The sequence below is a fragment of the Phoenix dactylifera genome, chromosome 14, assembly GCF_051530095.1.
Source record: "Phoenix dactylifera cultivar Ajwa chromosome 14, Ajwa_hap1_PhDact_Kaust_v1.1, whole genome shotgun sequence".
NCBI lineage: Eukaryota > Viridiplantae > Streptophyta > Magnoliopsida > Arecales > Arecaceae > Phoenix > Phoenix dactylifera.
In genome coordinates, this window is record NC_143203.1 from 24,168,117 (window position 1) to 24,180,636 (window position 12,520).

Sequence of the window (12,520 nt, forward strand, 5' to 3'; positions counted from 1 at the left end):
GCGCAGCTAAACCTATGGCAGATCTTTTTCTGGATGGCTTACTCCTTACCTGCCTCACAAAAACCACATTTTGTGACCGGGGTAGACGGTAGGAGATGTGCCGATGCCATTCCCACCAACGTCGGGGGGGCCATCGTTCTAACTTTAGTGCTTGTTTGTATGTTCTTATAGGATCGGGCTGAAAATTCTTTAGAAATTATAGATTGGGACATTTATTTAAGCACGATGTTGTATCAACCAGATACCATGTGGTCTAAATCTTACGTGAAGGAAAAATCTTTCTATAGCCTAAAGGTTAGAATCTGAATCGGAACAGAAAATAGAAGATAGATGGGTCAACAGACTCGATTCCTGTAGGAATAACAAAACGGACTCTTAGTAGGGTTTAGCATGAGTCTGCATTTAGTCCACGAAAGCAAACATTGTAGAGCAAGCAGGATTTTGATTAAGATACATGCTTCGATGCGCTGAGGCGGCTTTATTTATAAGATTGCATTTGGATTAAACTCAATGTGAACCCCTTCAATCCAGCTTCTTTTTTTTTGTGGAGCAAGGTTTCATGAAGATTTTAAAATAATGAGTTGAATTATATTTAATGTTCTCAAGTTCACTGCAAGTAAGGTTGACCTAATAATAGCCAGCTTGTCCAATCCAATGACGGTGGTGCGAGTGACATGTAAGTTTTAAGGTGTTACTCGACACCATTACTCGAGGTGGCAAAAAAAAAACTCTTGCCCAACTTGAACCAGTTCAAATCCTTCAGGAAGCTCATACAACTAAAATAGGTGGTCACTTTTTATTTGGCCTATAATATATGGCCAATCAAATTCAGTAGGAAAAAACATTTTAGTTAGATTCCTCTTGGTCCTTCCTTATCCGCCATATGCATGTTTGTAAGAAATTTCTAGTACTATGAGATGGACAAACACACTCCGCTCTTGTATTTCGGCTTTATAGTAGACTCAATATTGTCAAACATATAAATTTTCTTTTTATTATTCATTATATTTTTAATAATTTTTTATATAATATGTTTGTTAAATCTAGGTAATCTAATAAAAGATCCAGACCAGCCAATTTTTTTCTTGGTTGGATTTGGTTCTATTTGGTTCCAATATCAATAGGTTCGGTTCCTGTTCGAAGGACTGCGATAAGATTGAAATTGGTTTGTTTTTTTTGTCCACATCGATGGTACCCCTCCTCCTCGTTCTGGTCGCCCATTTCCACATTCTAAATGCGGGTGAAAGTGGATCGGATGATATCCATTCGGATCCGTTTTCTACCCGAATCTATTCTGCTTTAAGTTAAAAGAGGAATTAGATAGAAAGCAAAGTAAAATTTTTTACTTTTTCTCAATAAATGTGTACAAATATCTAGTACAATGCCTTTATTTATACCAGTAAAGCCGGTTCTTCATCAGATTTCTCTCTTAACTAGGAACCGATTTTTTCTAAAATAGAAAATACTATAAAGATTTTTAAATTTAGCTGGCAACTAAATCTCAACTCCTATATCAACTTTATCTTATATCATATTATCAAATTTCTCCTAAATTAAAAATTACAGCCTCTTGAAATTTTGGCTCACAATTAGTTCCTGGATATGGTAGATCTCGCTCTCAAAACTTGTCTAATCCTATCCAAAGTAGCTGAATTGATCCAAAACTAGCCTGCTACTCTTGAATAAGGATTTTCCTTGTTTGGAAAACTTAACTCTTGTTAAACTAAAACTACAGATCAATACCTCTTTGGTGGAGGACTGTTCATTATCTCAAAATATTTGACATAGTTTTGCTATATGAGTTCCAAGTGTCGGATCTACATCAGTCGAGACACAAGCTTCACAAATAATGTGATATTCTCCTCCATTTTGATCATAACAAGTCTTTGTCATTATCTAGCTAAGATAGAAGCCATCCTCGCCTTTCTTTGTTTGACTTATTTCGATCATCAAAGTTGTTCTCATGTCTGTTCATACTACTTATAAACTCGAACTAGTTAAGACCCTTTTTTTGAGAGGGCCAAGGTTTTAATACCAATGTAATTTGATCAGAGAAAACAGAATGTAATTTCCTCAATCCACTCAATTTAGACCTTGAATAGATTATAGTAGAAAACAAGAAAGTTGCAAAAGCAGAGTTCTAAGTCTTCTTTTCTTTTGTTAATTGAATAATAAAATTGATTCAACTTCTTTATTTATACTACTGAGGTTCAAATTCTAAATTCAATTCAATCTCTTCTAGTTAAAAGAGATAGAAAGTAGGATAAAATCTTTCTACTATTCAATCAATGTATATAATCTGTGCTATAAGATCTTTATTATACTACTGATGTTTGCGCTTTTAGAATCCAGGTCAGATTCTTTTCCTAGTTGAGACTAAATTTTTAAGATAGAAAAATATAAAAAATTTAAATTCTTGATGAAAGTTATTCTCAACTTCTATATCAACTTTACCTTTCATTGCATTGTCAAATTCCTCCTGAATTAGAAATTATGACCTTGTGAAATTTTGATTTACGATGGGATCTTGGATATAGCAAATCTTATTCCTAAACCTATCTAATCCCGCTCAAAAAGGCCAAATCAGTTCACAGTAGGTTTGATGATCCTCCTAGATTATTTCACTTTGCCCTTACATATAACTTAATTTTTTTACATGTATAAATAACTTTGAGATTAATATTACCCAAGTAAAATAACAAATAAGTTACATATATGAGGGAGTAGAGTTTAGTTTGTCTTTTTGCACCAATAGTAAGTTTAACTATTGCTCAAATCAAATTCTGTGTAACTTAGTGATAGAGCTAATGAAGAGGGGATTTATTTAAATTGTTAAGAGTTTTTGTGTGATTTGTAAACTTAGTTGTATTAAAGAGTTTCTTAAAAATATGTATTCTCTACAAAAACCCTATTTGACCAAGTTGTCAATAGTAAACAAATAGTATAAAATCAAGTAGGAAGAAGCCAATCATTAGTCGAAGTTCTAGCAGACTCCAATTATTTATTTATGAATAACTTGTAAATGTTGGCTTCCCTTTCAATTTAGGGTGCCATGTGATCAAAATTTGATCATATATAGAATGACACTTATATTATACTTGCTAGTGTATTAAAATAATGAAGAATTATGCTTCCTTAGAGATGTTTTGTTGGTGTCTTAAGCAAGTATTATTCTCCTTCCTCTATTTTTGCTCACTCAATTACAGTTACAAGTGTAATATCGATCTAAGGTCGATCAAATATAGCAATTTTGAAATATTCTTAATAAAAAATTTTGCTCTATTATCATCATTATTTTTATATTGAATTAGGATTTGACACAGGATGCACAAGAGGGAAGCATAAACTCCAGTGATCATGCAAGAGGAAGCATTTATATCTAGGGTTTTTGTAGTGCCCTTTCACTTTTAGCCGGTACTTTCTTTTTTTCCATTTCTTTTTTTTTGCTCAAGTAATAGCTGAATAGATTGATATTTTTCTTTTGTCAGATAAAGAGATATACGAAGAAGACTCCCAGATGGATAGCAACTTCTTAGCACAGACAACAATTTGTTGAATAGAGGGGTATGTGTTGAGAGCTCTTCGACAGATGGCAGTATTGCAGTATGAACAATAGTCCATAACCACAAATGACAGCTCAGCAATTTACATTACAACAAAAAAGATAACAACAAATTTTGTGTGAAGCCTTATAACCATGAGGCTCTAATTGTCCGTAGAGAAAAAAGGTTATTTTAGAAACAAATTTTTAAAATTTAATTTAAATTTAAAAATTAATAAATATCTTAAAGATATAACTCTAAACTCTTTTCGGTGCATTCCACTTTGGCATTTTTTTTTGGCAGCTTTGTCCAATAAAAATGCCTACTTTTTATAAGACCGTAGTTTCATAATTAGTTTTAATAAAAAAATATCGAAAATTAAAATATTACAAAATAGAAGGATCTTGGCCGTCCATCAAATGATCTTCGATGAAGAATCAGCCACGCTTATCGCACGTGCCAAGCCCTAGTTTGCTTGGGAGGGCAAGGGGCAGGTGGCTGCGGCGTGCGTGGCGACAGGGGGAGTTGGTGGTTTTTTTGCTTGTCGAGGCCCCAGAGGGACAGCGGGCAGCGCGAGACTGCGAGAGGCAGCCGCAAGGGCAGGATATAATAATAAACCGAGTGGGGAGAGAGAGGAAGCGTGGAGAGAGGGTGAGAAAGAGAGAGATAGAAAGGTGTCTGCCCGCCCACACGAGCGGCTCCTTTGTTTCAGCTCTCGGGCATGCAATTCCGCGATGCCCACAGCAATCAGTCTCAAAGTGAGGGTGAGAGGCGTTGTTCTCTCTCATCCGTGGCTGTTTCTTTTGGTCCCCTGCTTGCCTTTCCGGTGAGCCGTTTTGTTTTGATCTACTGCCTTCTTCCTCTTCCGAATGGTCTGTTTTGTTTAAAGTTGTTCTCCGATTGCAAAACCCTCAAAGAAAAATCCTTGCTTTGATCGTCTGAACAGTCTGGTTTGAGGTTTCTCGGATCAAAGGTCCCTCCTTTGTGATCCAAATCTCATCTTTCTGCGTCATTGATGAGGCTTTGAGCCTCACCAAGTTTTCTTCTCTGAATCTTCGTCTCTTTTTGTGATTTAGAATCAAAAATCCTGTTTTTCTCGTTCATTTGTTCTATTTCGAGGAAAAATGGGCTTCCTGAAGCCGAAATCCACGGCGGAGGTGGGCTTTCTCCCTCCGCCGCCGCCATCTCCTCCATTTCTTGGCGCTTCGAGTTCCTATTCGGCTGAGAGGGAATGCCGGCCCGGTGATATTGGCTTTCCATTGGAAGAGAAGCAAGGTGAGGGCTTTCAGGGTTTTGAGGGGAGACAGGGGTCTCCTGGAGATGAGGAGAGTGATGGAGACGGAGGAGAAGAAGGTGAGAACTCCGGTGGAAGGAGAGGCAACGAGGGTGGGCATACAAAGATCTCTGTCAGATGCCATTGGAGGCCATCGGAGGATGCCCGGCTTAGGGAGCTCGTCGCCCGACATGGGCCCCATAACTGGAACCTCATCGCCGAGAAGCTCGAGGGAAGATCAGGTATTCTAACAAAAAGATTGCATTTTTTCTTTATCCTTCTTATCGGACTTTGCTGCCAATCCTATTCCATGATTTTTTACTGAAAAAAATTGTGTTTTTGGTGATGATTCATCGACTTCTGTCCTTTGTTTTCATGGACTGTGATGGTTTTGGTGTGCAATAGGGAAGAGTTGCAGGCTGAGATGGTTCAACCAACTGGATCCAAGGATCAACAAGACAGCCTTCAATGAGGAGGAAGAAGAGAGGCTTTGGGCTGCCTATAAGTTCTATGGGAGCAAATGGGCTCTCATTGCCAGGTTTTTCCCTGGGAGGACTGATAATGCTGTGAAGAACCATTGGCATGTGATGGTGGCAAGGAGACGCAGGGACATGTGCAATGGATACAGGAGGATGGAGCCCTCTGCCACCTTCCCCAACCCAAGTGTTCCAACTCTCCCCATGATGATGGAGATGGGCAGTGGCAACAACAATGCACACAGCGGGGAGTCCACCATCACCACCAACAGAGATCAGTCCCCCTCCAGTCCTCCTTGTTTGTCCCTGAACTCCTCCAACAACATGGTTATTCCTGGTTTTGTGAACAGATTTGGTGCATCAGAGCCACCGCAGCACTTTCGGTTCCTCTTGGGTATATTCCTCTTTCATCTTATACTATTCTCTTTTCTTTGTTTCTCTTTCTGTGGGAGTTAGTTAATACTATACTGTGCTCTTCTTGTTATTATTTTTGTTCTTGAATTTATTTTATAGCTTTTATTGTTACTTTTACCCTTGTTGCTTAGTTCTTCACCTAATGTTTTCTTTTTGATCTGGCTTGGCTGGTTTACATCCACACGCACACGCACACAAACACACAGACACACACACACACACACACACACAGAGAGAGAGAGAGAGAGAGGGAGGGGGGGGGGGAGGGATGCGGTGTTTTGGGGTGGAAGACTAGACTCCATGAGAAACACTTAACAAAAAAAATAACAGATTACTTAATTGATCTCTTTCTTTTTCAGAATAATTATTCAATCGATTTCATATTGTGTTTCTTTTGCTTCCTTTCTCTGGCATCTAAATATTTTCCCTTTTCATAAGCCTGTGTTAAGAGAGAGAGAGAGAGAGAGGGAGGGGGGGGGGGGGGGGGGGGGGGGGGGGAGGGATGCGGTGTTTTGGGGTGGAAGACTAGACTCCATGAGAAACACTTAACAAAAAAAATAACAGATTACTTAATTGATCTCTTTCTTTTTCAGAATAATTATTCAATCGATTTCATATTGTGTTTCTTTTGCTTCCTTTCTCTGGCATCTAAATATTTTCCCTTTTCATAAGCCTGTGTTAAATCCTAGTTTGGTGGTTGAATGTTTGATTCTTGTATCTTCTGCTTGATTTTTATTCAGATTTCTTTTTCATGCTTCATGCTTTTTTTTTAAAAAAAAAAGTTGCAATATCACCAATCTCCTTGATCTTTGCTTTCTTGCTGTTGATTTCCCCCGGATAGGCTTTTTTCTAAAAAATTATGATTATGATTATTATTATTATTATTATTACCATACATTGCCTTTGCTTTTGCAGGCTCACATGAAAAGCTGGTGGCTGCAACAAGTATGTGTAATGAGAAGTTTAGTACTCCTGCTAGCTGCTTCTATAACAGTGCACCCATGTTGATGGCCATGGGTGTTCATCAGGCTGGCCATTCTGAAGCAAATTCTGGGGCTTCAACAACTGAATCAGTGGCTAACCCGAGGAACGATGCCATCATGCATGCAGAAAGAGATGATGATGGAGAGAAGATGACCCTGCCCTTCATTGATTTCCTGGGAGTAGGAGCAGCATAGAACCTTTTATCTGGGAAAGGAAAAGGGTTTAAAGTTCATCAACTGAAACTTCATGTAATGGGGTCGTAGGCCATGTATAGAAAATCCAAAAAATAAAGGTGAGGGAAAAAGAGAAAAAAAGAAGAAAGGGGGAGGAGGTAGAAAAGAAGAAAGTGCAAAGATAAGGTTTTTCTTTTTCTTTTGTTTTTACTTTTTTATAATAGTAGCAGAGTTTTGGGACTAGAAAACATGAAGCCTTTGTTTGGCTATGCTATCTGGCTCTCTAGTATTTTGGCTTTTAGTACTTGGTACTGTAAACCTGTTTCAATTATAGTTCAGATCACGTCTGTGATCTATAGACTCAAACTATTGCATGGAGAAATTTTGATTTGACTTGAGTCAGAGATCGGAATGATGGTATTGATTGATCAGCACTTCATCTCCTTTGGAGCTACTTTTTTTAAGGTTGTTTTCCTTTAGAATTCTAGGTGTGCATTCTATATTTTTCTGCTCTGAATAAGTTCTTAACTGTATTTGCAGCTGATGGAGCAATTGCATTTTCGATTTTAAGTTCTCTTTGATCTGAAATCAAAATGAACTTGATTTACTACTGAAATGCCAAAGGATATATTCAAAGATTTTGCAGTAGTTAGAGTTCCACTCACTTCTTTGTAGATAATATGCAGCTCTCTTTGTTAGAACAGTCTTCCCAGGTTCTCCCTCTGTTTGACCTCTAGTTCAAGATAGATTATGCACTATTTTCTGAATGATGTTCCATTTGATCAAACTTCTTTTTGCACTCCAAAAAAACTGGTGGGGTTGAAGATGGTTGTAGGGAAGATATTGTCAAGTGTTAGAATATTTAGGGTGTCGAGCATGGTCTTAGAGAATGCATGACTAGCTGACAAGGATGTTCAGTTAAAAAAGATTATTATAAGCACTGAATAATCTTAGCAGAGTTGATTGACTATTGATTGATTTCTTCAAGCTCATCACTCTGCATCTCATTTTTCTTGTGTTAAACCAACCTGACTTAATGCTTTTGAATTGCTATATAAAGGAGACTATATTGATCAAGTGTTTTTTAAGGTGGATGTGCAGTAAAATTACGAGTGGAACTAGAAATAAGAATTTTAAAAGGCAGAAGGGGAGACCATTTGACATGGTTTATATCAATGTAATGTAGGTTTATATTGATCGAGTGTGTGTTTGTTTTGTGTCTAAAGGAAGAGCCAAAAAGAAAGGATCCCAGTGTCTTAAAATAATGGTGTCCTAGGCTCTAGCTTAGCTCACTGCACTCTAGGCAGGTCATGCTTAAAATAATGAGAGAGGCATTGGAAACATTCCTTGAACAATTACATCACATGTATGATATAATATAAGTCAATATGCTTATCAGCAATTCGATCATCAAATTCTTTTGAACTAAATTTGTTGCATTCATACTTACAGATCTATGGCTCCTTGCGGGCAACTTTCAAAGATTCTCAGCTACTCATATTTATGAAGAGGATAATAAGGTTGTCCGTCCATTGGTTGGCTAATAGAGCCATCGATTACAGAGAATTTTTTTGTAAATTGGGATTGATCATTCTGTGTTGAAAGATGTAATGCATGCTGACTCTTTGGATGTTGCTTTCCTAAAGAAATATTTTTATACATATATAGGAAGAACTTGTTCCCTTCAATTGTAGTTATGGCATTAATATCTTTATCTCATGCAGAACCAGCTGCTAGAACAAGGCTTGCAAAATATCTCTTTTAAACAGTATAAACAGTGTTCTGAGTCCTTGTATTTATTGGAGGGTCCAAAGAAGAGCTAAAAACTATTCTAAAATGCTAAAGATAAAGAAGGGCTTGGCAAGTAAAGGGCCAATTCTGTTTGGTTCTGTTTCAGATGTTTTGGTGCTCGCAGGGGAGCGCCCACCTTCAATCATGGTGGTGAATAGTTACTGTCACTGGGTTAAAACCAGAAAAATAAGGTGAGGAAGACTGTCAGGCAAGGTGGTGAAATGGTGCCAAGACCAATCCCACAAGGAAACAGATCAAATTAAGCACTTCAGGTACGGGTGTCAAAACTTTATAGCTAACAGAAGGTACATGGAAAACTAAAACTCATGAGGTTAAAAAAAAAAAATCCATTCTGCACGCAGGGTGGTGAAGACAAATGGGTCATGATTTTCCTTTTGACCGGGATTTTGGTTTATACTCTGTCTCTCTGTCATGGTTGATGACACAAGAACTAATTTGTACAACCCAATATGTGAATATTTTGGCTACAATTTGTCTAACCAGTTGCTTATCTGATCAAGAGGTTATCAATTGATCGGTGAGAAAAACAATGGCGATGAAGGTTCAAATATTATAACGATTATAAAATTTTCAACATCATTAAGTTAATTCTATGTTTCAATTCATCTTGGAATTGGCCATGCACCAAGAGGACTAGCTGATACATGCAAAAATAAAAATCTTAAGAGATAGTTTGATGAAGGATTTCTTTTTTTTCAGAAAAAAAGCTAACAAGATAACATTTATTACCTTGTTGGATATCTTTCCATGAGAGAATTTATATAAAATAAGACATGAAGCCAATATTCTGCAACTTTAATGGATCAGTCTTGCCACCTTGTTGCGTGGGTATCCATTCTTGCAACACATCTGTTAATCTATTTTACCCTTCTACGCATCAATTGAATTAGGGTCCTCTTCAATTTATGCTTTTCTTGGTATTTTAGTTAATCATTTTCTTCCATCCATCCAAGTGTGTTTCACCAATCAATAGTAGGCAGAAAGGTTTATAAAAACTGTTGTTATAATGTTATGTTTCAAGAAGATGCTGTTATAATATTGCAAAGGCCATTATAATAGTTTCGAGAAAAAGGTAACAATATAACAAGTTATTTAGTATTATAATGACTCAGAACATAATTAATGGTTATTTTCTATATTTTTATTTTAAATAAAGTAACATTTTTTTAAAAAAAATAAATCTTGCAAACATTCCTTTAAAAAGTTCGCACTACATTGAAAAAATAGTAATATCCATTAAATGAAGAGCGATTTAGAAACTAACAACATTATGCTCCTACAATTGTCCGTTGCTAACCCTTTAATGCAGTTATAACTTTTTTTTTAAGTTTTTCATACTAAGAAATTAGAAATTGCATGGCTATATTGTGATAATGGTGAATAATAAATCCATTATAAAGAGATAATACCCGTTGTCAAAACCTTCCTGCCACTGAAAAGCTAAAACAATTACTTTAACTTATGTTTTTTCCTGCTGGTAGGACCAGCATGAAGAAGAGAAAAAAAAAATCAAACAAATCCATATATTATTAGTAGCATGCAATTTTTACTATTTTTTTTTCTGATATTGGATTCAAGCATATGCCCACGGATTAGATTTCATCCAAAAAAAAAATTTAACCCAAAAAAATTATTTTAATTTTTTAGTTTTATATAAATACTTAAAACCTATCTAATATATAATCATGAATTACTGTATGGTTTCTCTGTATAGCTTTAGTATTTTGGTTAAACTAAATATTTCAATGTATTTAAATTTAATTATAAATACTACAATCAGTTTGCAATTAACTTATGTCTCTTAGGCTATATAAATTATGAGCGGATCAGCTCTACTGTTCATGACAGTTCAAAATATGTTAAAAAATATTATTTAGATTTTTTTAGTTTTATATAATTATCTAACTGGAAGCCCGCTGCCGCGATTTCCGTTCCCTTTTAGGTGTTTCCGTGTGGGATGGACGTCTCCACACGCTTTCCACGCCCTGCAGCCTTGCCCTTCCGATCGCTTTGACCGGTGACCGAGACGAGCTCTTAACAATGACGAAGCCCTCGATGCCAAGACAAACCATGGGGCGGACTCCAATTTTTAAAATAAAATTTTTATCAAGATGGTAACTTAGTAACCTTTATGTGGAGCAATTTCATGACCACCTTGAAAAGAAAAAAAAAAAAAAAAAGGTAGTGGAGATGGAACTTGTTAGATATATGGTACAAGAGCTTGCAACATGGACATGATAACATGTTTTTATTTTGGGCTTTTGGTATGAATATTCTATTAAAATTTATATTTATTTCTATGCCTTAATAAAATATTGTTTTTGCACAAATATTTCTCATTAATGTTTTTTCTAACACTGGTAATAAAAATCATATTTATTTTAATTAAAAATAAAATAAAATTTTGAAATTACTTTTTTGTTCTCCATCACGATTGTTTTATAAATGTTTCTTTTTGCACATCTATCCATTGAGGATATTTGAGTTATTTTAATTTGAAACCGTTATTTTTTTAACGACGTTAGATGACGTAGGTACATATGCAAAAATGAGGAGAAAAAAAAAGAATAGAATAGCAAAACAAGTATGTTATGAGGATATACATGCAAATATCAATTTTGTAATGATATTCATGCAAAATTTAATATTTATGAGAGTATTCATGTAGAAAAAACCTTCTAATTTTTTTGGGAATAATATATATACATGGCTTTATATATGAAAGATGAATTTGTATCAACAGGAATTCGGGCTTCTCTAGAGAAGGCCTTTTATTTCTCTCATAACAATTTTCTGAAGAGAATTTTCAAGAAAAATCGTAATAAAAATGAATATAATAATTTGGTGACTTCTTAAAACCTACTTGTTTCAAGTTTTTGTAGTTATCAATCTTCAAAAATTTAATTACCAAACTACCCTACAAGGTTTTAGGCCTTGTGAGCTAAAGCATGGATGGTCATCGGATCTTATAATCTCACAGCCATAATATGAGCCAATGCCATAATTTTTAATTGTGTCCATCCAAGTGTCAAAACAAAGTTTGTCTTGTACTCTCTCTCTCTCTCTCTACACGGACTTCTCACACCAAACAAATATGAGTACAACCATCAAAATCAGAAAAAAAAAAACTATCTAAGCAGATCGAGAGTATCCGCCTGGTTCACCTAGAGAAAGCTCGCAGAGTGATGTGCCGCATAGGTGGCCACCCAGTCAGCGGCTATGTTCGCCTTCCGGTAAGCATGTGCGGCCTTGAAAGTGCCACAGTCCTCGGTCACTCTCTGTATGTCCCGGACCAATGCCAGCCCCTCCGCCATAGTGTGCCGCCCGCCGATCTTCTCAATCACAAATCGAGGTTGAGTCACCCTCCAGATAAATATACTCGGCACTCAGAGTGCGCCTAACATATACGACACCCACTCATACCGCCCGTAGCTCTGCTCCAATGGCCGAGGTGTCGAAGATCTGGCACTCACCCACCGCCACAAATCTAGAGTGGTGGTCTCTAATTACAAATCCAACACCTCCCCTCGTGCCCTACTCTACAGCACTGCCATCAAAGTTCATCTTAAGAAAACTAGGGAGTGGGGGCTCCCAGAAAATAAAGATAAACCTGGTCGCTAACTCAGCTGGATGAGAGATCCAGATATCCCTAATCGTCTCGGGGGAACAAGATGGTGCACTGATGATGAACTCTAAAGTATGAAGCAGAGCTCTAGTCGCTACCACCTTCAGATGCAGCCGCCTACTCTTAAAGATCCGGACGTTTCTATCTAGCAAAATATAGTAGGCTACTTCTTTTTGTTTATAATGGTTGGAACCTTTTCTAGCACCCACCAGATAGGCTAA

At 36.6% G+C, this 12,520-nt stretch overlaps 1 protein-coding gene across 1 annotated transcript; it reads left to right on the forward strand.

Moving 5' to 3' along the window:
- The first annotated feature begins 4,176 nt into the window (after window positions 1-4,176).
- Window positions 4,177-7,244, forward strand: LOC103705886 (uncharacterized). The gene is made up of 3 exons (XM_008789771.5): window positions 4,177-5,057; window positions 5,221-5,685; window positions 6,621-7,244. Exons 1-3 carry the CDS (start codon window positions 4,667-4,669, stop codon window positions 6,881-6,883), a joined length of 1,119 nt encoding a protein of 372 aa, XP_008787993.2. The 5' UTR covers window positions 4,177-4,666; the 3' UTR covers window positions 6,884-7,244.
- Window positions 7,245-12,520: the final 5,276 nt, after the last annotated feature.

Bases quoted from the DNA above. Each gene is read 5' to 3' on its own strand.
- LOC103705886 (XM_008789771.5), top strand. From the start codon at position 4,667: ATGGGCTTCCTGAAGCCGAAATCCACGGCGGAGGTGGGCTTTCTCCCT. The intron at 5,058-5,220 runs GTATTCTAACAA...GGTGTGCAATAG, and splicing joins GAAGCTCGAGGGAAGATCAG to GGAAGAGTTGCAGGCTGAGA. The intron at 5,686-6,620 runs GTATATTCCTCT...TTGCTTTTGCAG, and splicing joins GCACTTTCGGTTCCTCTTGG to GCTCACATGAAAAGCTGGTG.